Here is a 26526-nt window from a genome sequence, read left to right as displayed (position 1 = left end):
ATAGGACCCCCGTTCGGCGCAGGACAAACCCAAGGGATGTGTTACAATAAAAAAAAAATATATATATATTACTTACCCGAATCCCCGCTCTGCGACTTCTTCCTTCTTCCTACTTCTTCCTTCTCCAAGATGGCCGCCGGGATCTTCACCCATGATGCACCGCGGGTCTTCTCCCATGGTGCACCGTGGGCTCTGTGCGGTCAATTGCTGTTTCCAGCCCCCTGATTGGCTGGAATCGGCACACGTGATGGGGCGGAGCTACGCAATGACACGTGGAAGGGGGCGGAGCCAGAACGCCGCTCGTGCCCGGACCGACCAGAAGGAGAAGAGCCTTCTGCGCAAGCGCGTCTAAAAAAGCAAGAAGACCCCTAAATTAGACGGAGCCATGGAGACGGGGACGCCAGCAATGGAGCAGGTAAGTGAATAACTTATGTATGGCTCATATTTAATGCACGATGTATATTACAAAGTGCATTAATATGGCCATACAGAAGTGCTGAACCCCACTTGCTTTCGCGAGACAACCCCTTTAAGAAACATTTCACTGTTCAGTATTCATCTGTGTCCCATAACTCTGTACACATTGTCAACTATGCACTACACAGTAATTTTTCAGAAGTGGTAAACTGCGTCAACATTTAGGTCATCACAGAAAACCTATGAAAATGATGATCCATTTTCAATAGGAGACCCTGTGAGAAAATTAACAGAGAATATACTTACCCCTCTGACCTGCGATTCCTTTGACAGATGATGCCACTGCAGTGTCACTGGCCGTTCTCGTGGCAGCAGCACTCAAATTCTGAGCACTATGAGGTCAGGACTTCAAGAAAGTGAAGCTGCAGCGGTCATTTAATTTCCTCTATCATCATCTGTCACTGCAAATCCTGGGACTGCAGTGAGCTGCATCTCGGTGGCCACCGAAAGGCAAGCACATATATGTTTATGATTTTCACACAGGAGGTACTTTTGAAAAGGGGTTGTCCAATAAACTGGACAACCCCCTTTAAACAAAGAGGGCTGTCTAAAAAGCCAACAAAATGTACACTGCAGATGCCAGTGCACGCACAGTGAAAAACACAGGTCTCGAATTCACTCTGCCTATTCACCTAGCTAAAGATGGGTTTTCCCCTAGCAATGCTCCTCATAATTAGGGAATCAGGCAGATGTTATGTTGACTTTCTACTAAAAATGCATATAATACGCTGATTGCAAAAATGATTAAAATAATTCTAGAAATAGAAACATTTTAATGACAGTAAGGGCTCATTCAACCCCTTAAGGAGACTGCTGATTTTGGCATTGAGGACAACGATTTTTGGGGGATTTTAATCTCCAACTTTCAAGAGCCAAAACCTTTTTGTTTTTCTGTCGACAAGGTCGTATGGGGGCTTGTTTTTTTGCGAGGTGAACTATAGTTTTTATTGGTACCATTTTTCGATGCATATAATGTATTTTAAACGATTTTGCGAACAAGGAGAAAAAACACCTTAAAGGAGATGTCCCGCGCCGAAACGGGTTTTTTTTTTTTTAAACCCCCCCCCGTTCGGCGCGAGACAACCCCGATGCAGGGGTTAAAAAAACCACCCGCACAGCGCTTACCTGAATCCCGGCGGTCCGGCGTCTTCATACTCACCTGCTGAAGATGGCCGCCGGGATCCTCTGTCTTCATGGACCGCAGGGCTTCTGTGCGGTCCATTGCCGATTCCAGCCTCCTGATTGGCTGGAATCGGCACGTGACGGGGCGGAGCTACACGGAGCTACACGGAGCCCCATAGAGAACAGGAGAAGACCCGGACTGCGCAAGCGCGGCTAATTTGGCCATCGGAGGGCGAAAATTAGTCGGCACCATGGAGACGAGGACGCTAGCAACGGAGCAGGTAAGTATAAAACTTTTTATAACTTCTGTATGGCTCATAATTAATGCACAATGTACATTACAAAGTGCATTATTATGGCCATGCAGAAGTGTATAGACCCACTTGCTGCCTCGGGACAACCCCTTTAATTCTGTCATTGTTTAAAATTGGTTTAAATTTTTTTTACAGTGTCAATCATACAGCATTAATGACAGTACATTTTTTTCTGTGAGTGGGTACGATTACAACGATACCAAAAACTGGAATCTTTCTTACCGATAATTCCCTTTTTCGAAGGCATCATGACAGCATACGCTGTAGGTTGCTCCCCTGCTGACCTGACGGGACAGGAAGAGGCAGAGCATAAAAGAAACCTCCCCTCCACCAACACCAGTGTGTTCCAAATAACCACAGTGACCGTATACTTGACCAGAAGGTGTGTTTTTATATACTTCACACACCTCAAACAATGAAATTATACACATACACATTACCTCATGTAAAAATTAAACATGTCGGTGGGGGGGGGGGGGGCGTATGATGTCATGATGCCTTCAAGAAAGGGAATTATCAGTAAAAAAAAAATTCAGTTTTCCCTACGACAATGACGCTAGAGGAATACCAAATAATGCAAGGGCTTTTTAGGGAGGGGCTACCGCCTGCAGCATTTTCCTCCCGAAGGTTGCATCATGACTAGTTTTCAAGTCCGGCTTATTATGTTTAATAAATGTGTGACTAGAGGCCCACGTGGCCGCGCCACAAATCTTCTCAATGGAGGGGTGTGCTCTATCTGCCCAGGGACACACAACCGCCTGGGTAGTTTGGGCTTTTGCTCCTTCAGGGTGAGGGATACCCTGGGCCTTGTAAGCCTCCAAAATGGCTCGCCTGAGCCAACAGGCGACTGAGTCTCTAGAAGCGGCCCCTCCTTTGGCCTGCCCCTGAAATTGAAAAGTTTGTCAGTCTTCCTGAAATCTTTTGTCACCTCTAAGTAAGCTACAACTACTCTTTTCAAGTCTAGATTATGCAGCTTTTGCTCTTTCGTTTTTAAAATCCTGACAGAAAGATGGAACAACAATTGTCTGACCCCTATGGAAATCTGACATGTCCTTAGGTTAAAAGGATGGGTCCAAGGTAAATGAGATTTTAATCGGGATGAATTGTCATATGGGGCCATATTTGATAGGACCTAGCTTTCACCCACCCACCTAGCTGACGTAATTGCCACAAGCAGGGCCACTGTTTACATTAGCATGGCGATGGATAGGTCCCTAAGAGGTTCAAATGGGAATCCGCAAAAGGACTAGAGGACAATAGTCAAATCCCAGGCAGGGGCGGTAAGCCCAGTGAATGCATGAAGTCTACTCGTCCCCATAAGAAATTTTTTAACCCATCTGTGTTCAGCAAGAGTGAGGTCAAAGAATGCCCCCAAGGCCATCTCCCTGACCTTGGAAGTATTTGGGCTCAACCCTTTATCCAGGCCCTCCTGAAGAAAATCTAGGATTCTGGGGAAATCTGGTTGTTCTAAATGCTGTCTATCCTGACTCATCCACTCTGAGAATTTCTTCCAGATTCTTGAATACATTTTTTTAGTTGAAGGTTTAAAGACTCTCACAAACGGTGGAAACCACATTGCTGGATAGGCCCTTTTCTAAGAATTTTAGCTGTTCAACATCCAGGCTGTCAGCCTGAATTTCTGAGCCTCTAGGTATAGAAGAGGGCCCTGACAAATTAGATCCGGTCTTGGAAGGAGGTGGATGGGATCTCCAACTGAGCGGGATCTCAGGAGAGGGAACTAGAGTCTTTTGGGCCAGTAAGTTGCTATCAGAATTACAGACAATCTCGACTTCAGCAACTTCCTTAGGAGGAACGAAATCCGAGGCAAAGGGGAAATGCGTACGCTAGATCTCAATCCCAGGTGTGAGAAATGGCATCTGTGCCTACGGCTTGTTTCTCTGAGCCTCAGGGGGAAAAAAAAAAAAAAAAAAAAAGACCACTTGGTATTTACGCTTAAAGCAAATGGGTCTATCTGGGAAGCCCCCCCATTTTGTCACGAGTAAACCGAACACGTCGGGGATGAAGATCCCACTCTCCTGGATCCACTTTTTTCCTGCTGAGAAAGTCCGCGGCTGTATTCGCGGCTCCTTTTATATAAAAAGCAGACAGCGAACAAGTTGTAAGTTCCACCCAAAGACTCTTTCCTGCCAGATGTTGAAGCAGAGGATTCCTGGTGGCACCCTGGTGGCGAACGAGTGACACTGCCATCATGTTATCTGAGACGTGCTTCATCCCTAATTCTGTTTGCAAACTACGTAGGAATTTCCAAACTGTGTTAAGTTCTCTAAAATTGGATGAACTGCTCCTCTCCTAAGGGTCCCAGGTAGCCTATATGTGACCTCCCTCAAAGTGGGCCACTACCCCATGGCGCTGGCGTCAGTCATTACTACTATCTTGGGGTCCAGATTCCACTCTTATGTCGGAGAGAGGTTGTCTGACGACAACCATCAATGAAGGGAGGACCTAGCCTTGGATGAAATAAGGCTTGTTTTATCAAGTGAAGCCTGAGACTTTTCCCATTCCTCGAGGATAAGCACCTGAAGATCAAAGCTATGGAACTGGGCCCAGGAAACTACATTAATACATAAAGTCATTAACCCCAGGATCCACATCGCTTCTCTAAAGGACACTCCAGATTTCCTGTATAAGGCCGAACATTCGTCAAGAATGAGCAGTTTCCTCAGGGGAGGTAGGGAAGAATATTGGAGACAAGAATCTAAAATAACACCCAAGAACTTTTTCTAAGCTTCTGGTTCCATGTTGGATTTCAGATCATTAATGTTCCAGCCCAAGTCCCGTAATAACTCAAGTGTGGAGCTTAAATGCGATGCCAGAATTACCAGAGAATCCGCCACTAAAAGGAAATCATTCAGATATTATCATCCCATAATTCCCACCTTGGAAAAACCCCATGGAGCAGAACAAATTCCAAAGGGAAGGCAAACAGATTGATAGTGGCGGACTGCTCCTTCAATTTCCAGCGCAAATCTTAAGAACTTTTGTAAGTTGGCATAAATGGAGATGTGATAGTACTCATCCTTAAGATCAACCGTGGCCATTACATTATCCGGACTAATTAGGGGGGTTAGAGTTCTGATTTTCTCTATTTTAAACTTTCCTGTACTCTATGAAGTTATTTACAGTTAGGGCCAGAAATATTTGGACAGTGACACAAGTTTTGTTATTTTAGCTGTTTACAAAAACATGTTCAGAAATACAATTATATATATAATATGGGCTGAAAGTGCACACTCAGCTGCAATATGAGAGTTTCCACATCCAAATCGGAGAAAGGGTTTAGGAATCCTAGCTCTGTAATGCATAGCCTCCTCTTTTTCAAGGGACCAAAAGTAATTGGACAATGGACTCTAAGGGCTGCAATTAACTCAGAAGGCGTCTCCCTCGTTAACCTGTAATCAATTAAGTAGTTAAAAGGTCTGGGGTTGATTCCAGGTGTGTGGTTTTGGATTTGGAAGCTGTTGCTGTGACCAGACAACATGCGGTCAAAGGAACTCTCAATTGAGGTGAAGCAGAACATCCTGAGGCTGAAAAAAAAGAAACAATCCATCAGAGAGATAGCAGACATGCTTGGAGTAGCAAAATCAACAGTCGGGTACATTCTGAGAAAAAAGGAATTCACTGGTGAGCTTGGGAACTCAAAAAGGCCTGGGCGTCCACGGAAGACAACGGTGGTGGATGATCGCCGCATACTTTCTTTGGTGAAGAAGAACCCGTTCACAACATCAACTGAAGTCCAGAACACTCTCAGGGATGTAGGTGTATCTGTCTCTAAGTCAACAGTATAGAGAAGACTCCATGAAAGTAAATACAAAGGGTTCACATCTAGATGCAAACCATTCACCAATTCCAAAAATAGACAGGCCAGAGTTAAATTTGCCGAAAAACACCTCAAGAAGCCAGCCCAGTTCTGGAAAAGTATTCTATGGACAGATGAGACAAAAGATCAACCTGTACCAGAATGATGGGAAGAAAAAAGTTTGGAGAAGAAAGGGAACGGCACATGATCCAAGGCACACCACATCCTCTGTAAAACATGGTGGAGGCAACGTGATGGCATGGGCATGCATGGCTTTCAATGGCACTGGGTCACTTGTGTTTATTGATGACATAACAGCAGACAAGAGTAGCCGGATGAATTCTGAAGTGTACCGGGATATACTTTCAGCCCAGATTCAGCTGAATGCTGCAAAATTGATCGGACGGCGCTTCACAGTACAGATGGACAATGACCCCAAGCATACAGCCAAAGCTACCCAGGAGTTCATGAGTGCAAAAAAGTGGAACATTCTGCAATGGCCAAGTCAATCACCAGATCTTAACCCAATTGAGCATGCATTTCACTTGCTCAAATCCAGACTTCAGACGGAAAGACCCACAAACAAGCAAGACCTGAAGGCTGCGGCTGTAAAGGCCTGGCAAAGCATTAAGAAGGAGGAAACCCAGCGTTTGGTGATGTCCATGGGTTCCAGACTTAAGGCAGTGATTGCCTCCAAAGGATTTGCAACAAAATATTGAAAAAAAAATATTTTGTTTGGGTTATGTTTATTTGTCCAATTACTTTTGAGCTCCTAAAATGTGGAGTGTTTGTAAAGAAATGTGTACAATTCCTACATTTTCTATCAGATATTTTTGTTCAAACCTTTAAATTAAACGTTACAATCTGCACTTGAATTCTGTTGTAGAGGCTTCATTTCAAATCCAATGCGGTGGCATGCAGAGCCCAACTCGCGAAAATTGTGTTACTGTCCAAATATTTCTAGCCCTAACTGTAGCTCCTTGAGATTAATTATGGTACGGTGTGACCCGTTTGGTTTAGGAACCAGAAATAATGGTGCGTAAAACCCCTTCCCCCATTCTTGTACGGGGACGGGAGTGACGGCACCAAGGTCCAACAGATTCTGAACTCCCTTAAGGAGAGCTTGCCCTAGAATCGGAGACTGCATAGAGATTAACACGAACCTATCCAGGCAAGAAGACACTAGCTCAATCTTCTAACTCTCGGCTACCAGGTGTAGAACCTGTTTGTTGGTTGTTACATTCTACCAACGGGTATGGAAACAGGCAAATTTTCCCCCTAGCGGACACGGAAGTGTTGATTCGGAGACAACAGTAGGGGCCTTACCTCTTCCTCCCTTGGGGTAAAATCAGCTCCCAGTCTTTTCTTTCCCTATGTATGAGTGAAGGGTCTTTTAAGAGGTCTGTTGGTCAGAAGCCCTTGGCTTTTGTTCGCTGCCTTTTCTAGATCTGGTCCAAAAATGCAGAGACCCCGAAAGGGTAAAGCACACAGCTTGGTTTTAGAGGTGATGTCCCCTGACCACTCTTTTACCCAAACTACTCTTCTGGTCATGTTAGATAAAGCTGCCATGCAGGCCCCAAAGCGCACTGACTCCATTGAAGCATCCACCAGGAATCCCGTGGTCATCTGAAGCAAGGGAATGCCACTAACAATTTCCTCCCTTCTGTCCCCGATGCTTAATTGCCAATGGGACCATCATGCACATGTTCTGGGACTGCAGAGTCATGCGAGACTACTGAGGGGACATTCTTGCATTTATGGAATCTCACCTGGGGGCCCCGAGGATCATGCACCCTGGGGTGTGCCTCTTTGGGCTTGTTGGAGACCTACCAGTGCCAGCAGCAACCCGCACCTTATACAAGCCACTGTTTTTCTATGCCAAGAAGGTGATTTTGTTGAATTGGAAGCACCCTGGTAGGCCGACCAGAAACGCATGGATCCAGGTGGTGAACTCTGTGCTTCCAATGTATAAACTAACTTATATGGCCAGGGAATGTCCTGAGAAGTTTGACAAGGTTTGGGAGGGCTGGGTGAACTGTCCAGCAACAGCAGCAGAGATGCCTGTCTAGATATTGGGAATGGATATGGTGAGGAATACCTGCTTTTTTTTTTTTTTTTTTTTTTAAAGAGTCGCGCAGGGTTGTTGTTTAAGGGGGGAGGGTTAAAGTTTTTTAGGGGGAGGGGGGTGTTTTATTTTTTTTGTCCCTTTTTTAGTTTGTTTTGTCTTGTTTTTTCCTTCTTTCTTTTTCTCCTGGTGTTTTGGGGCTCTGGGACTAGGAGCCCTCCCTGGTTTGGGTTTGTTCCATTATCGGTAGTTGATAAATAAATGTGAAAATGAACAGCCAAGTATTAAGGTTTTATGAGAAATGCACACGAATATGCGAGACACTCAGTGTTTTTAACGTCTTCCTCCGAAAATAAGAGCCGATCCCTAAAATCCTTCGAAACTTAACAGAATTTGTTCAACAAAGAGTAGCGTTTACGGGAAACATGGATTTGCGTTGCGGTAAATAACCCGCAAACAAGTCATCTTGCGCTGTGCGGGGTTGTTGTAATTCGTCCCCAAGCTGCATAGTCTTACAGACTGTTTTAAGCAATTGATCCATGTTGGCGGTGGAGAAGAGATATTTCTTTTCCTCCTGTGCCACTTCGCTTAATTCCCCTACAGAGAATTCTGGAGCCCTATCAGAGTCAGAATCTGACGCCACACCATAGTCCATCTTCTTGCGGCCCCCAAAGGTCCTGGGTGGAGCTCAGAAAGGGAGGACTGTACCTCTTCACGGACAACAGTCCAGATGTCAGACATAAAGGAAGATTCTTCTACCTGCAAAATTTTAGCTGAGCATGTAACGCAAAGTGTCTTAGGCCTCATGTCCACGGGGAAAATCAGGCCCGCTCCGGATTCTCCATGGAGAATCCGGAGCGGGTCCCTCCTGCCCCGCGGACATGAGCGCTGAAAATAACAATAAATAAGAATAAACTTACCTCTTGCCCACTCCGGATACTTCCTTCGCTGCGGCGCCATCTTCTCTGCGTCGCGGCCGGATCTTCTTTCTTCGGCCCGGCGGATGTGCATGATGACGTCAGTGACATGCCAGCGCATGCGCCTGACCGAAGAAAAAAGATCCGGCCGCGACGGAGAGAAGATGGTGCCGCGGCGAAGAGAAGAACCGGAGCGTGTGAGTAAAATCTGATTTTTGTCTCCCGCGGATCCGGACAGATTCCATAGGCTTCAATAGAAGCCCGCGGGAGCTGTCCCCGCGGGAGACCCGCACGAAAATGGAGCATGGTCCAGATTTTTTCATGCTCCATTTTTTTTAAAATCACTTTTATTGACGATCCGCGGGTATTTATCTACCCGCGGGTGGTCAATGCATCCCTATGGGGTGCGGATCCGCGGGCAGGAAAAGAGTTAAAATCTGCTGCGGATTTTAATTCTTTTGCCCGTGGACATGAGCCCTTAGTGTAGGTGTCATCCCACATTCCCAAGCATACTGGTCATTTCTTACTTCTCCTAGTAGCCTCACTAGGTTTTTGAGTATCCCTGTTTCCTGTTCTGAAATGACAAGGGAAACCTCCATCAGTGAATGGAGTATAGTGCAGGTGTTGTTAGGTTGGCCCACAGGACCACTTACAGTCTAGAGATTGTCTGGGTCCTCCCTGGCCGTCATCCTGCACACTAATTATCCTGCACAACAAAACCAGTGGGGAAAAAAAAAAAACACAACACACAACTGAGGCCAAATGCTGATTTTATTCCTTTTATTTGCCAAAAATGCGTAATAAAAGCAATCTAAAGCCATAGGTACCCCAAAATGGTACAAATAAAAACTACAGCTTGCGACACAAAAAAACAAGCCCCCACAGAGCTCTGTCCATGAAAAAAATAAAAATAGATGAAAAAAGTTATGCAACTTTGAATGCAGCAATGCAAAAATAATTATAATTTCCAAAAGGCAAAAAGATTTTGTGGAAAAACCTAAAAAGATTATAATATTTTTGGTATTTTTGTAATCGTACCGATCCACAGAAAAAAATGTATTGTGTCATTTATGCTGTTTGATTGATATAGTAAAAAAATAAATAAATAAATTTAAAAAACTAAGGCCGCCTGCAGACAAGCGGGTCGGATCCGGCGGCGAGAATTCTCGCCGCGAAACCCGACCCGAGCGCCTGCAGAGACGAGCGCGTACTCAGCCGCGCCCGGTGGCCCCGGCTCTTTCATGTGCCGGCTGCCGGGTGAGTGACGTTTCTGTGTGAGGCTCAGCGAGCCCCGCACAAAAATAGGACATGCCGCGGTTTGTTTGCCACGCGAGATTTCGCGCGGCCAAACGGCGGCCGTCTGCATAGGAGTGCATATTGTAATGCACTCCCTTGCAAGCTTTGAGCGGCGGAAATCCTGCCGCGGGATTTCCGCCCGTGTGCAGGCGGCCTAAGGAAGAACTGATGCGTTTTCTCTCCCTGCTCTCAAAAGACAAAAAGTATATGCACCCAAAAACAGTATCCATAAAATACAGGAATTAGGATTACCTGTTAATTCCCTTTCTTGAGGTCATCCTGACAACATACACGTGAAGGTTGCCTGCGGAACACCTGTTGGGACAGGAAGCGGAAAATACAAAAGGCAACTCCCATCACCAGCTCACCAGTGTGTACCAAGTGACTACAGTGACCCAGCTTTGCTCAACAAATGTTTCTTTAATATGAAAATCATAAATTACAGTATGTTACTTCACAAGACTCAAAAGGGGACGGAAAAGCCTGTCAGGAGGACATCAAGAAAGGGAATTAACAGGTAAACCTAATTCCTGTCTTCCCCTTGTCATCCAGTCAGCATACACCTGAAGATTGCCAACAACATGAGGGCTTTTTTAGGGTGGGGGGAGGGGCGGGGGGGACTACCGCCTGCAGTACTTTACGCCCAAAGGCCATATCCGGGCTGGCTTCCAAGTCCAGGCGGTAGTGCTTAGTGAACATGTGGGTACTGGACCAGGTGGTGGCCTTGCAAATTTGATCTGTTGTCGCCTGGGCTCTCTCCGCCCAGGAACAAGTGGCCACGCTGGTGGAGTGGGCTTTAAGGTTGCCCGGGAAGGAAGGAAGGGGGGGGGGGGGGGGGAGAGAGAAATCCCTTGCGACCAGCATGCGTCCTCGATAGCCCTTCTGACCCATTGCGCTAGGGAGTCCTTAGTAGCGGACCCTCCTCTGCCCGGACCCTAAAATTGAACAAAGATTGTTAGATTTCCTGAAGGAATTGGTGGCCTCCAAATAGTTTAAGACTGCCCGCCTGACATCTAAGTTATGGAACCACTGTTCCCCAGTGTTACGAGGATCCTGACAGAATGAGGAAAGGACTATAAGCTCTTCCCTATGAAAATCCGTAAGGACTTTGGGCTGGAAAAAGGAGTCAGGTTTGAATACTACTTTGTCTGGAAATGCAGTCACGTAAGGAGTCTTAATGGAGAAGGACTGAATCTCCCCAATCCGTCTAGCGGACGTGATGGCGACCAGGAAGGCTACCTTGTAGGAAAAGATCCTGAATGAAAGCTCATCCAGGGGCTGAAAGGGATGTTCACAGAGTGCCTGCAGTACTAAATTAATGCCCCAGGGGGGCATTGTTTCCCTAACAAATGGGTGAAGTCTAACCGCCCCTTTAAGATATTTCCTGATCAGCCTATGGTCACCTAAGGGGGGGGGGGGGGGGGTGTCAAAAAAGGCTCCCAGGCGGCTACCCGGACCTTGAAGGTATTAGGACTTTGTTCCATATCCAGACCATCCTGCAGAAAATCTAAGATTTGGCTGATGTTTGGCTGACGGAGATGGTGGATGCTATGACCCAGCCACCTAGAAAAGGTATCCCAAATCCTGACATAAAGCTTCCTGGTAGGTTTCTTAAGATGCTTACATAAGGTAGACACTACTCTACCTGACAGACCCTGGTTGAGGTATTTTACCCGTTCAGTTTCCAGGCCGCTAGTCTGAACCTTCGGACCTCTGAGCATAACAGAGGACCTTGCTGCAGAAGATCGTCTCTGAGTGAGATGGAGAGGGTCCTGGGTCGAGAGAGTGGCCAGGAGCTGAAACCAAGGTCTTTTGGGTCAGAAAGGAGCGACTAGGATGACATAGCCCCGAGACCCCCAGATTTTCCTCAAGACCAGCAGGATTAGAGGTATGGGTGGGAAAGGAGAGCGAGAGCCCAGTCCCAGGTCTGAGAAAGAGTCTATTCCCAGTGAATGCCTGTCTGCTCCCCTGGAGAAGCAACTGGGGCATTTGGCCATCTCCTGGGAGGCGAACAAGTCCACCTGTGGTGTCCCCCACTCTTCTGTAATTAGACAGAATGCATGCGGATGAAGTGTCCACTCCCCCAGGTCTATCTGTCTGCGGCTGAGGATATCTGCTGTAAGGTTCTCTGGACCCCTTACGTGGATGACTGTGACGGAGAGTGTCCATTGTTCTGTCCAGCCTAGAAGGTTCGCCTCCAGGCCTTCGAGTCATGGATTCTGGGTAGACCCCTGGTTACGAATGGGGGACACAGTTGTCACATTGTTTGAAAAGATTTTAACGTGTCTACCTCCGATTTCTGCCTCAAAGCCGCAAACCGCCTTCCAAACGGCACATAGTTCTTTATAATTAGAAGACTGAGCCGCCTCCTCCTGGTTCCAGCCCCCATGGACGTAATAATGTCCCAAGTGGGCCCCCCAGCCAGTCGCAGTAGCATCGGTGAAGATAGAGATTGGGGATGCAGGGTACCAGACTCTGGATCTGGAGAGGTTGGACGATGACAGCCACCACTCTAAGGATTTCTTGATCCTGGGGGAAAGGGAAACTAACAAATCCAGGGAAGAAGGCGATCTATCCCAATTACCGAGGATAAACTCCTGCAGCGTTCTGCAGTGAAGCTGAGCCCATGGGACTACTCCGATGCATGTGATGAGCCAAGGACGCTTATGCCTTTCCTAATGGAAATCTTAGCGGACAGAAAAAGTCCCCGACATTAGTCTAGCACCGCCTTCTGTCTCTCCGGGGGAAGGGAAGAACGCTGGAGGCGAGAGTCCAAGATAACTCCTAGAAACATCTTTTGGTGTTCAGGAAGGAGACTAGATTTATCGTAGTTGACAATTCAATCCAATGATTCGAACTAATTGAGAGTGAAATCGATATGAGCTTGGAGCTTGGAGCTCTGGCACCAACCCCACTACCATCAGGAAGTCATCCAAATATGGGATTATTACATTATTGGCCCCCAGGAAAGCTATCGTTTCCAACACTACTTTGGAAAACACCAGAGGTACTGAAGAGATCCCAAATGGTTAGAATACAATCTGGTGTAACACCGAACCGTCAATGACCAGAGCAAACTGTAGGAATTGCTGAGAATCTGGGTGAATGGGGACATGGTAATAAGAGTCCTTTAGATCAATGGTGGCCATGATGCTACCGGGCACGATTAAAGGGATCGCTGATCGTACTGACTCAATCTTAAATCTCCTGTAAGAAATAGATTTGTTCAGGAATTTTAGGTTAATAATTATTCTATAAGAACCATTGGGCTTCTTGACAAGGAACAGGGGAAAGTAGCAACCCAATAACTGATCCTCCACGAGAACCTGAACAATGGCCCCTAGAGATAGCAATTCTTGCACTCCCAGCTAAAGAGCCTGAGAGAGAGAGGGCGACGGGCAGAGGGTGACCACGAACCCACGGGAAGGGGAGGAGGAAAATTCAATTTTGTAGCCCTCTTTAATAAGGCGCAGGGCCCAGGGACTGGACATCACTTTCTCCAACCTGGAGGCAAACCGAATCAGTCGACACCCGACCTGTAGGGTCTCAGTCGTAGGTGGCCCTGAGGGCGTTGTCTCACCCTTTCAGCCTTTAGGACCAGCATCCGGTCTTCCCTTTCCCTTTGTACGGCCTGGAGGGAAATGATGGAGGGTAGGAGAAGGAAGGGCGGCTGAAGGCCCTCTCCGTAGGGAGCCTGTGGCTCTTGTCCGATGCCTTCTCCAACAATAAGTCCAGGGAAGGCCCGAAAATCCTGTGGCCCTGGAACGGCAGGGCGCAGAGCCTATTTTTGGAGGTACTATCCCCAGTCCAGGCTTTGACCCAAACAGCTCTCTTAGCTGTGTTGGAGAGTACTGCCGAGCGGGCTCCAAACCTCACGGACTCCATGGAGGTATCCGCCAGGAATCCTGTTGCTAGCTGGAGTAGAGGCAAGCAACTGGCAATATCTTCCCTTTGGGCGACCAGCGACTGGAGCTGGTCCAACCAGACAGTCATGGACCTCGCAACACATGTGGCTGTGATATTCGCCTTCATAGCCAGGGCAGAGACTTCCCATGCTTTCTTCATTGCGGAATCCACTTTAGCGTCAAGCGGATCCCGCAACTGCGAGACGTGCTCGAAGGATAGGGCCGCTTTCTTGGATACCTTGGCCCCCGCTAGGTCCACCTTGGGGGTAGCTTTCAAGAAGTCAACGTCGTCTGCGGAAAATATCAGGCGATCCCTGAATTCTTTTGGAAGGGAGAATTTATATTCCGCTTGCCTCCACTCTGATAAGATCAGTTGCTTCAGGATGTCGTCGGTTTCGGTTGTGGTTGAAGACCCCGGAACAGACTATCCTGGAGCGAGGACTGTTGTGGAGCCTCATCCTCCACTTGCATAGTGCGCCTAACTGTGCTCAGCAGTTGGGCCATGTCCGCCGACGAGAAGAAATACTTTTTAGCATCTTTCGTCAGTGGTGCAGATTCTAAAGAGGTGTCTTCCAGGAGACCCTCTTCTGAATCAGAGTCTTCCATAAGCATCGGCCTCGTCCTTTTAGCTTGAGGTGGAAAGGGAAGACTGGAGAGAGATGCCTCTATTTCTTTGCGGATTACCGCACGAATGTCCGCCATGGCCGAGAGGCCTTTCTCTCTGACTACCTTGGCCGTACAAACCACACAAAGCGGTTTTGCATGGCCATCCTGCAGCCGCTGCATACAAACAGAACATTTGCAAATCCATTTCTTGGCATCTTTTTTTTTTGTGCATCTCTCTCATATTAAAAAAAACGGAGATAGCCAGAATTTTCAGCAACATTCAGACAATACAACAACAGAAAACCCGCAATAGAGGTTTACTTACAAGTAAATTGCCCTCAGTATCTTTCCTGGCTGACATCCTGCATTCAGAATCCAGACAGACAGCAGAGGAAGTTTGGTCTTTAAATTTTGTATTTGGCGCCTTCCGGACACAGGCCCTCGGCCGTGGCTCCGCCACAGGTCATTCTGCCGCACGGGACCCGGGGGGGGCGCTCTGCACTCCCCTGCTGGTGCCGGCCGCCGCTCCGCTGCCAAGAGGTAAGCCAGAAGCTGCTGCCTTCTGCCGCACCGAGTGCCACACCAGACGGCCTGCTGCTAAATCCGGCGCAGCTCCTGCGCCCCCTCCCCAAGAGAGAGACGACTGTGGAAGGAGGAGCGCTGCAGGGCCAGGTACCGGGGATCCTGATCCTGTTTTCTGCTGCATCTTCTACTCGCAATAACTTTTATTTTTGCGTCGACGTAGTTGAGCAAGGGCTCATTTTTGTGGAATGTCCTGTAATTTACATTAGTACTAATTTGGAATAGATAAGACCTTTTGATCGCTTTCTATTGCATTTTTTCTAGGAGACAGGGTGACTGAAAAAGTGCATTTCTGGCATTCTTTAATTTTTTTTCCGGACTACGTTTACCATGTGGGGTAAATAATGCACTACTTTTATAGATCGGACGTTTACCGACGCGGCGATACCAAATATGTATTTTTCTTTTATGATTTAGATTTTTTTAATTATAAATATGGCAAAAAAGGGTGATTTAAACTTTTATTTATTTATTTTTTAAAACTGTGAAAAAGTCACGAAAAATAAAAAAACTATTACAATTTGGTACTTGCCTGTAGAATTTATTTAATATATTATTTATACTGCTCAGAGAATGCAGTGAAAAATAAAGATACATGCCAGAATTACAGATTTTGTTAATCTGGCCCCTAGAAAAAATGAAAATTGCCTAGATATTAGATAAATGAAGACTAGAGATGAGCGAACGTGCTCGGCCACGCCCCTTTTTCGCCCGAATACCGCGATTTCCGAGTACTTCCGTACTCGGGCGAAAAAATTCGGGGGGCGCCGTGGCGGCACGGGGGGTAGCAGTGGGGAGTGGGGGGGAGAGGGAGAGAGAGAGGGCTCCCGCCTGTTCCACACTGCTACCCCCCGCACCGTCACGCCTCTCCCCGCCCCCCGGCAGCCCCCGAATCTTTTCACCCGAGTACTGAAGTACTCGAAAATGGCGGTACTCGGGTGCGTAAGTACTCGAAACGAGTACGTTCGCTCATCTCTAATGAAGACTAAAGTTCATCCTGCAAAAAACAAGGCCTTCTAGAGCTCTGGCAATGAAAAAAAATTAATATGGCTCTTGGAATGTGGCGACACAAAAGCAAACCTTTTAAAAAAAATTTAAAAAATTTAAATGTACGAAAATAGCAAAACATAAAAAAACTGTATAAACTTGGTATCGCCAGAATAGTGTTGACTCAGTGTTAGAACATTATTCTCTATTTATTCTGCACTGAACGCCATAAAAATGAAATCCAAAAAACAAAAGGGTAGAATTTTTTTTTCCTAAACTCCCTACAGTTTTTTTACAAAAGTTTTGCAGTACATTATATATACCCAAAACTGATGACAACAAAAAATACAACTTGTCCCGCAAAAAACAAGCCCTCATATGGCTGTGTCAATGAAAAAAATGAAAAAGTTATGGCTCTTGGAACGCGACTGAAAAATTAGTTGAAATTAAATGTTTGGCCCATTTAAAAAAAACTGCCCTGTTGGGTCTGACAGGGTGGTAAGAAACTTGCTACTGAAGGGGTTAATGGAGCTGTCAAAATATAATGCAACTTACTGTTCTACATTCTTCAAGCTTTTGCTGCATTTCCTGAAGCTGGTTTTCAGCTTGTGTTTGAATGGCTTTCTTCTGAAGTTCCATCTCTTCTAAAGCAAGTAATGCTTGCTGTTCTTTTTCCTGCGTAGTTTTCAAAAACCCCTCCTGGTCCTTTGCCTGTTATGAAATAGAAAAAGACTGATAGGTTTAAAATATTAACAGAAATATACTTAGTGTGTTCATAAACCCTTGTACAGATGAAGGGACTATAGATATAAGAAAGGGCTTGTAAAGCGAAAGGGAGTCTGGGGCAACCGCTGGGAGTCCCCATTGCTGCTGGGGCAGCCGCTGGGAGTCACTATTACTGCTTGGGCAACTATCGGGAGTCACTATTACTAATGGGGCAACTATCATGTGTGATACTGTCTGCCGAGCTGATATATCCAAGTCGATCCTGTGTGATACGTCTGCTGAACAGATGTATTTAAGCAGATGCTGTGTGATAAGTCTGCTCAGCTGATGTATCACACAGGATCGGCTTAGATACATCTGTTCAGCAGATGTATTCCATAGAATCTGCTTAGATGCAGCAGATCCATGATCCACCTCCTTTATACGAACAGACAGTCTCTCCTGGCCCTGCCCCCTCTAAGTTCACTCTACAGCAGGAGAATATCCAATACTGTGAAGAGGGGCGGGGCATGGGCGGGAGCTGGGCGAAGCCAGGAGAGACTAACATTTAGTTCAATCAAAGTTGGCCGGGCCAGGAGAGACTGACCTTTAGTTCAATGGAGGTGGGCGGGAGCTGTGCAGGGGGCTGGGAGAGACTGCTTTTTATGTTAATGCATCCTGCTGTCATCAGGAGTGCGAATACAAAGGGGCGAAGCGCAGGGCATTGTGGGATTTTTAGCACAACGGCAGCATCTTTGAAAACTGCTTTCAACATCAGTTTACAAAGTTAGAAAAAGACATAAGTTATATGCTTTGCGTTTTCAACCCATGTATGCTGTGTTTTAGAATAGTTAATGAAAGAAAAGCATTATTATAAAAAAATTTCGCCCTGCGTGGCCGGACAACTCCTCCAACATGTATAGATCTGAGCTGTGCCTACTGTACTGACTATATCTGAGCCTCTGGATTCTGTTCTCGAATTGCCTCGACTCATTTCTAGTGTTTTACAATGTCGCTCTCCTTGTCAGAATTCTGTGTTGTGAAAGGACTAACCCAACCATTACATCTTATAGAAACCTAGAAGAAAACCATATTAAGTTCATGCTGACTACCATTAGTGAAAAGATAATTATAGAGCTACTAAATTAAAAGACTTGTCCAAGGAGGAGAGGTTTCAGAATCTTCACTTTCATCCCTTTTCTGACAAAAGGTTACGTGGCATCGCCATACCATTGCCCGTGATGTGATTGTATGGGGATGACAGTTTGGTTCCTCTAAGCCAGCTCCCACCCCGTCCTCTGCAATGACTTAATGGCAGAGAAAAGGGTTGACTTAATTATTGAAATTACCAGAACAGTCAAACTCCTGTGATGATGCCATGGGCAACAGGAAAGGCCATTCCATGTGAAAGAGTGTCAGAACCGGCAAGAATTGGATGTTCTGACAGCGCTGGAGAAGGCCATTTCCCCTCCCTGGAGAACCATCTTAACAAAAGAGAAGTAGATTACTAGGTAACTGCCACACATTTACTGAGCTGAATGAGCTTTACTAATCGTGGATCCAATAGCTCCCCTTAATAAATAAAGTGCAGAAATCTGATCATTTATAAATATTTTAAAACCTTGACTTACAAAAGTGGCTTTCAACTTTTCCTGATACTCCTCTTCCGACTGTCTTAGTCTTTCCTCCTGTTCCTGCTCTTTACTCTTTAAGGCTTCGGCATGTAATTTCTCCATCTCCAGAATACGCTCATCACAACTTTTCTGTAAAAGATTAAAATGTAACATTTTGTCAAACGTTACTACAAGTGGCAATATTACACATAGTGGAAATGTATATTTAAAGGCTTTAGACACCTTTGGGGCAATTCTTATTTACTTAAATGCATGTAGTTTGGGATGCAAATCATTTTTTCAATACAGTTTAAGTAAAAATCTTGTTTGGTTTGGCTTGTTTAACTCCTATATATCACTGTATACACGTTAAATCTTATTGCTGTTTTCTCATTGCCCCATAGACGACTAGAGACTGCGATTGTTTAATCACCTTTACAATATACTGCAATACATCTGTATTGTAGTATACTGAATAATTGTCGGAATCCTATTAGGCCCTGCCACAAGCAGGGATTAATGGGCAGAAGTCCATGACAGCCCCTGAAGACCTTCACAAGGCCTCAGGCTTCCAGGGCAAGCAAATGGCACATTGCTATCTTGGTGCAATAAAACGCTCAGGAGACATAGCGAGTCCCCTCCCTCTTTCAAGCAATTTAAATGCAGCAGCCAGTTCTGCTTTCTGCAGCTGGGTGTCCGTAATCGATGTGACAGCCAACACCCACCATATATGGAGCTCCATATTATCCCCACGCATATCCAACCTTAATGGGGTTGGGAAAAAACAAAAACAAAAAAAAACAACAAAAAAAACACATACCTTCATAATATCCACCACCTCTTGCTTCACACGACCAAGTTCCTTTTGGATTTTCATACGCTCCTCTTCACTGGCCTGCTCTACGGCTTTAATGTGTTCCTCCATTTCTCGCTTTCCTTTTCTGTGGGCCTCCTCTGTTTTCTGCGAAGCACTTACAGCCTTTTCTAATTGTTCAAATGCTAAAATGAGAATTCAATAACTTCAGTGTCAGGTAAACCAATCACGTCAAATGTGTTTATATTTCTCATACATAAGCAGTTATATGAAGAAACAAAAATCACAGCTAAGCTTCCAAGCAATACATAATTACAGGCACAAAACATTTAAAGGGGTTGTCCCGCGAAACAAAGTGGGTCTATACACTTCTGTATGGCCATATTAATGCACTTTGTAATGTACATTGTGCATTAATTATGAGCCATACAGAAGTTATCAAAAGTTATTCACTTACCTGTTCCGTTGCTGGCGTCCTCGTCTCCATGGTGCCCGTCTAATTTTCAGCGTCTAATGGCCAAATTAGACGCGCTTGCGCAGTCCGGGTCTTCTTCTTTTCTCAATGGGGCTCCGTGTAGCTCCGCCCCGTCACGTGCCGATTCCAGCCAATCAAGAGGCTGGAATCGGCAATGGACCGCACAGAAGCCCTGCGGTCCACCGAGGGAGAAGATCCCGGCGGCCATCTTCAGCAGGTAAGTAAGAAGTCACCGGAGCACGGGGATTCAGGTAAGCGCTGTGCGGTGTTCTTTTTTAACACCTGCATCGGGGTTGTCTCGTGCCAAACGGGGGGGGGGGGGGGGGGTTGAAAAAAAAAAAAGACCCTGTTTCGGCGCGGGACAACCCCTTTAACTGTTTGCAGTTTTTTGGGGTCTTATCGCTATAAAAAATACAAAAACACCACAAGTTCATATGGTCAGTTAAGCTTAGTCGAGAACAAATCGAATACAAGACAGAAGCACAACAAGTCCACCATACACATACCTCACCATCCCTACCTAGAGGGATAAGATCAAGGCCTGGTGGACCTACATTAAACAAATTTAAAGGAGTTGTCAGAGTTGTAGCATTTCTGTATATCCAGCTCCCCATGCACTAACCTAACACAAATAGGCATATACTAACCTCTCCCCGCTGTGTCCCATGTCGCCACTTCAGATCTCCGCTTGGATGTCACATTTACAGGTTGCCCAGTCAATTTAGGGGACAGCACAGTGCTGCAGCCAATGACAGACTCAGCGATCACTGTCACGCAGTGAAGTTGGCGCGCAGCACAAAATTCTGACTCTCTTCACGTTTCCTCGTGTGCCCTGTCCCATAGACCTGTATGGCAGGGCGCGTGCCCTGTCCCATTGACCTGTATGGCAGGCCCCAATACTACAGTGCAACTGCTCCAAAAGACCACTTCTTTGAAATAATCACCCTTTATTTAGATCAGAATTGCCTTCCACCATACCATTACATACAAGGTGCAAATTCTTTTAGAGGACCACCTCCCCAGAAATCCACTTTCCAATGCAACTCCGTGTGGTCATCTCAAAGAGGTTTTACTGTAGCAATTCAAAAAAGCTTGTCAAGCATTTGTAACAACAGTACAGAAAGACTTCAGTGAATGACATCATTGAATGGCTGTGACTGGCTCATTGAGGGCCGGCTGTGATTGGCTGGCGCTCGATCCAATCACAGCGCTCACTTTGCTGGAGGTGGGGTTTTCAAAGCCCCGTCAACAGAAAAAAAAAAAAAGAGGATCTCTCAGCATGGAGGACGCAGCAAATGGCTGCATTGCCACCAGAGACCAGCAGCGTGAGGCACTGGGACCAGGCAAGTATAACGTCCCCCCTGGAAATAAGACACTGTGCCTCCTTTGGGGCAAAAATTAATATAAAAGACAGGGTCTTATTTTCTAGGAAATACGGTAGACACATACAACTGAGGATACTGTTCAGGCTAAATGCCTACACTCTCAAAAGGCACCTTCACACAGAGTAATTACCCCGGAATTATTTCAGTAAACCGTGAACTCAAGTACACTTGTCCCGTGTACATGTAGCCACCAACAGGGCATGGAGCAAGAGATCACTCACTTCTCAGAGTCAGTTTTTAGCTCACCAAAAAATGACCCGTGTAAATAGGCGTTCAGCTATCAACAGCTGCCTGTTAGCAGGGAATGGAGGAGGGCCGCTGGAAGAGATCTGCAATCTGCTCTGACTCCATTCTCTGGTGGGGTACTGTTGTATTATGTTCTATACAATTTCCATACACTGTCAGTGCAGCAGAGCGGTGGTGGTTAATTTGAGGAGCGAAGGGCCGGAGTACTTCGGAGGCAAGAGTGTCCATGCTCCAGCCGCACAACGGACAATGGCAGGTTGGTGTGTCACAGCACCAGGGACAGGACGTTTGCGTAGCAGGGGTGGGGGTGGGGCAGGAAATCATCAGGTGTTGTGAATCCACCTAACAGTTGCATTGTCATTGACCATATTTGGTCCTTTTTTCAATAAGTATAGTATGAGATACTTTGTTAAATGCTTTACTAAAGGTCAAGATATAATATATCTACCGCATTTCCCTGATCAACCCAGTCGGTGATTCTGTCGTAGGAGGAAATTAGAGACATCTGGCATGACTTTTTGTTACAAACTCATGATGGCTCTGATTAATTACTCCATTTTTATCCAAGTACTTGCATACATGCTGTTTAATAATTTGTTCAAAGATGTTTCCTGGTATAAAGTCAGGCTCACAGGCCTGTAGTTTCCTGGATCCACCTTCTTCCTTTTTTGAAGATAGGGACATTTGCCCTTTTCCAATCTTCTGGGACTTCTCCTGTTCTCTTGGAATTTTCAAAGATTATGGCAAGTGGTTTAGCAATCACCTCTGCAGCTTTCTTTAGTATCCTAGGATGTAATTCATCTGGACCTTGAGACTCGAATTCATTTAAGTTAGCCAAGTGTTCCCTTATCGCTCTGCTTATAGATAGTCTGTATTTTTTATGCCCCCAATAACACAGGGAAGACCAGTTGATCTCCCATCTACTTTCTGAGTGAAAACAGATACAAAATAGGAATTGAAAAGTTTGGCCTTATCAACATCATTCTTAACCAATGCACCATTTTCATTTTGTAAGCATCCAATAATTTCTTTGGCTTTTCTTTTGACATACCCCGCAAATCCTTTATTGCTTTTGGCCTCTGTTTCAAGCCTCAATTCATTATTCGCTTTAACTTTTCTGACACTTGCCCTACAGTTTTTGCAGACCGCATTATATTCTTCTTTAGATATCCCCCCCCCCCCCCTCTTTCTATTTGATAAACATATTTTTCTTCCTTTTTAAAATGTGTGCAAGTACTGTGTTCATCCATCCCGGTCTCTTTAAATGCTTCCCATTCTTGCTTCTTTTAGGGATTGTTAACGATTGTGCTTTGAGAATTTCATTTCGCAATATTTCACAACCTTCTTGGACACTCCCGTACTTAACATCCAGCCATTGGAGTCGTCCTATCCTCTTTCTGAGTTCATTAAAAATCTACCTTTCTGAAATCCAACCTTGAGGTTTGAGTTTTCTCAGGTCTTCATCCACTTTTTATCCAAAATTTAAGGATAGCATGATCGCTGCCTCCTAAGGTCCCAGCCATTCTTTCTTCAACTATTTTCTTCCTGTTGGTAAGAATTAGGTTCAAGATAGCAGATCCCCTTGTTTTCTCTTCTACCTTTTGGAAGATAAAGTTCGCAACAAGAGCAGATAAGAATTTGTTGAATCCATTGCTTTTACTTGAGTGAGATTCCCAACAAATATATCTGGATAGTTAAAATCTCCCATGATCACTATGTTATGCTTCTTTCAGAACTTCTGATGTAGAAAGAGTTCATCAACATCTTCTGCTTGTCCAGGCGGTCTACAGTAAATGCCTACAATGGTGTCCTTTCTGTTGTTCTCGCCTTGTATTCTTACCCAAACAGTTTCTACAAAACTACCATGCTCTGAAGCTTGAATCTCTGTGGAGATGAATATTTTCCTAACATACAACACAACACCTCCTCCCCTTTTTTAGGTCTGTTTCTTATAAATAAGTTATATCCTTCAAGCCTTGTATTCCAATCATGTGTATCATTCCACCAAGTTTCCGTGATGCCTATGACATCATATTTCTCTTCCAGTGTTAGGAGCTCCAATTCTTATTGTTTGTTTAGCATGCTCTGCGCATTTCTGTAAACATATTTTAGTTTGGGATCAGTGTCTCTTGCTCCTCTACCTTCCTTCTGATTTTGTTGTTTTTGTTCTTCCTTTCCACTTTTAACAGCAAGGTTCTCAAATGTATTAATGAGCTGTATATTTTTACCTGGCCTTTTACTTCCCTTCCCACATTGTTCTAGTTTAAAGCTCTCCTAATGAGAGCTAGGCACCAACCAAACATATGCTGACCTGTTTTTGTAAGCTGCAACCCATGTCTAGCAAGCAGTAAATCGTACAGGTAATTCACTCCATGGTCTAGAAATCCAAATCTTTGCTGACAGCACCATCGACGTAGCCAGTTGTTCACCTCTAGAATCCTGTTACATCTTATTCCATGGCCATCCAATGGGAGGATGGATAAGACGACCACCTGTGCTCCTAGTTAAGTCACCTTCTTTCCAAGGTCTTCAAAGTCTCTGCAGATCGTTGCAAGGTCCTTTTTTGCAGGGTCATTTGTCTCTACATGTATTGGTAGGAATGGCTGGTGTCCTGTAGGACTAAAGAATCTTGACAGCCTATCAGACACATCTTTGATTTGTGCACCTGGAAGACAGCACGCCTCTCGTGAGGTATCAGGTCTGCAGGCAGTAGCCTCTGCTCCTCTCAATAGGGAATCCCCCACAACCAGCACTCTTTCTTCTTCATAACAGCACTTCTTTATCTCCATTCAAGAGAACTATATGCTTACTACACAGTTCTTTGTGGGTAGAGTCATTCAGTGCTGTACCTCTTTCTCCTCTACTCTGTTTTCTGTATGTAGTCATTTCTTGCTGTACCCCTTTCTCCTGTGCTCTGATCTTTGTGGGTAGAGTCATTCATTTTGCTGTACCGCTTTCTCCTTCTGCTCAGGAACCAGTACCAGGTCCTCCTGCGTGAGAACTTGGTACTGGTTCCCAAACAGTATGGGTGCTGGATGACTCCTGATCCTCCTGCTTCTTTGGGTCACATTCTTCTATTCTTCGGCTTCTGCAGGTACACTGGACATTTCTTTTCCTTTCACATTTTAAAGGCTTTCTTTTACTCTATCAAGGAAATCCTCACCTTCCTCAATAAGTTTTTTTTAATGTAGCTATTCTCTCCTGATGACTGCGCACCTTTTCCTCTAGTAGAGATATGCTTGCATTTCTGGCAGGTGAAGTTTGGCTTTTCCTCTGGTAGGTCTGTAAACATATAGCATACATTGCAGGTCACGAAATCCTTTTCCATGTTGTCAGATGATATCCACTTCCAAACTTCTACTGATAACAGCACCCGGTTTGCGATGTCCTCCGAGCAGTTAGACCCGGCTAATCCCATCAATCTTTCTGCTTACAGTGATTCTTTGCTCTTCCCAGAATGCACAGCATGATCCCAGCATGATCTTCCTGCAGCTCCAATCTCTGTTCTGAGATAGAACGGCCCTGTATTATATTCATGTGATAAAAGAGGTCTAAATCTTTTCCGAATACCAAACTGCAATGGTTGTGCTTATGACTAAGGACTATCCGTGCGCTGCGCTATTCAAGGACAACCAGACAAGATCCAAGTATACGACGTAAGCCAAAGAAGAGCAGAAACAAGTCAGAGGTCTAAACAGCAAATTCTGCCTTTGGTGCAAAAGAAAACTTAAATAATTATAGATAGTTGCTGGTGCCAATACCAGATCAATGTGTAAATGAAAGACATATGGCCACCTTCTCCCATGGCGGAATTACTGCAGGCATTCTGCAACAATTATAAATGATGCGGATTTGGCCGCTGTTTAGCTTGCATCACAAACACAGATTTTGACATGATTTCAGAGATGGAATTGACAGATAGGTTTTCCACGAAGACTTTTGTTGTGTGAACATAACCTTAGGCTGCTATTACATGTGTGCCGCTGACGCTCGTGTAACAGCACTAATTGCTGGCCTGCACTGTGAAACTGTGGCCATTAGCGGTTCTGTAATACCAGTCAGTCAAAGGCCGGTCTCACACAGTCATTAGGGATTGTGGATTTCGCGAGCATTTGATCCACAGATCAATCAAATGCATTGGATTACACAATTCTGCTCACATTAGTGGGTCGGAATTGCGTAATTTGCTCACGGAAAATAGAAAACGGCATGTTATATTGTACCACAAATATTGTAACAGAGCCCATTGTTCTCTGGTTGTGGATAAACCTGCAGCTCATATGCACTTACGTGATAACCGTATCATCGTTAAGCAATTGGCTGGAATCGGCACACGTGACGGGGCGGAGCTATGCAATGATGCGTAGAAGGGGGCGGAGCCAGAACGCCGCTGCTGCCGAACAGACCCAAAGGCAAAAGACACTTCTGCGCAAGCGCGTCTAATCTGGCGTTAGACAGAGCCATGGAGACGGGGACGCCAGCGCAGGGAAGGTAAGTGAATAACTTCTGTATGGCTCATATTTAATGCACGATGTACATTACAAAGTGCATTAATATGGCCATACAGAAGTGCTTAACCCCACTTGCTGCCGCGAGACAACCCCTTTAAATTAATCAGTGCAGAATTTTGGACGAATTAAATATAGAAAATATAGAACTATAGAAAAAGAAAGAAAAACGGCATTCAAGGGCAGATATTCACTTTAAGACTACACAGCGCCATTTAATTCTAGAAATCAGTAGCCAATGTGATCTTCCTACATGCATTTACGACATTTGAGACCATTTCAGCTTCACAGATCCTTCTACATATTACAAAGAATGAAGTATGTGCTGCTACATATTTTATTCTTTGTTAGACTAAGGCCACTTTCACACTGGCGCTTTTTACTGCACTTAGCGCAGTGTTTCGAACACCGTGCTAATCGCATTACAGGGCTTCCATTAATTTCAATAGGCCTCGCAGATCTGCACTCAAACATGGCGTTTTTAACGTGACACTTTTCTAAGGCTGCCTGTTCTATTTTTATGTGTATTTCACACACCTCAAAACCCATCACAATGATTGGGTGCGCTAAAAAGCACTGTTGAACGCAGAAGCCTGCATTCGAAGACAGATGAAAACCGTGGTAAACCGCCGTATTTCAAAAGCGGCGTTTGACAGACACAGTGCGAGAGAGTGTCTTAACCCATTTACGAC

General features: G+C 45.3%; 1 protein-coding gene across 2 annotated transcripts in view; it reads right to left on the bottom strand.

Annotated features, from left to right (window-relative positions):
• The window catches only part of GOLGA4 (golgin A4), a 238344-nt gene that overhangs the window by 122537 nt on the left and 89281 nt on the right, over nucleotides 1-26526 (bottom strand). For both annotated transcript variants that reach the window (XM_066585713.1, XM_066585714.1), the window contains 3 exons: nucleotides 19227-19405; nucleotides 18425-18556; nucleotides 16644-16799 (listed from right to left, as the gene is read on the bottom strand). In XM_066585713.1, the coding sequence (XP_066441810.1) occupies nucleotides 16644-16799; nucleotides 18425-18556; nucleotides 19227-19405 (467 nt within the window). The remainder of the gene's footprint in view (nucleotides 1-16643; nucleotides 16800-18424; nucleotides 18557-19226; nucleotides 19406-26526) is intronic.

The sequence above is a fragment of the Eleutherodactylus coqui genome, chromosome 12, assembly GCF_035609145.1.
Source record: "Eleutherodactylus coqui strain aEleCoq1 chromosome 12, aEleCoq1.hap1, whole genome shotgun sequence".
NCBI classification, from domain to species: Eukaryota; Metazoa; Chordata; class Amphibia; order Anura; family Eleutherodactylidae; genus Eleutherodactylus; species Eleutherodactylus coqui.
This window is presented reverse-complemented; position numbering and strand designations above follow the sequence as displayed.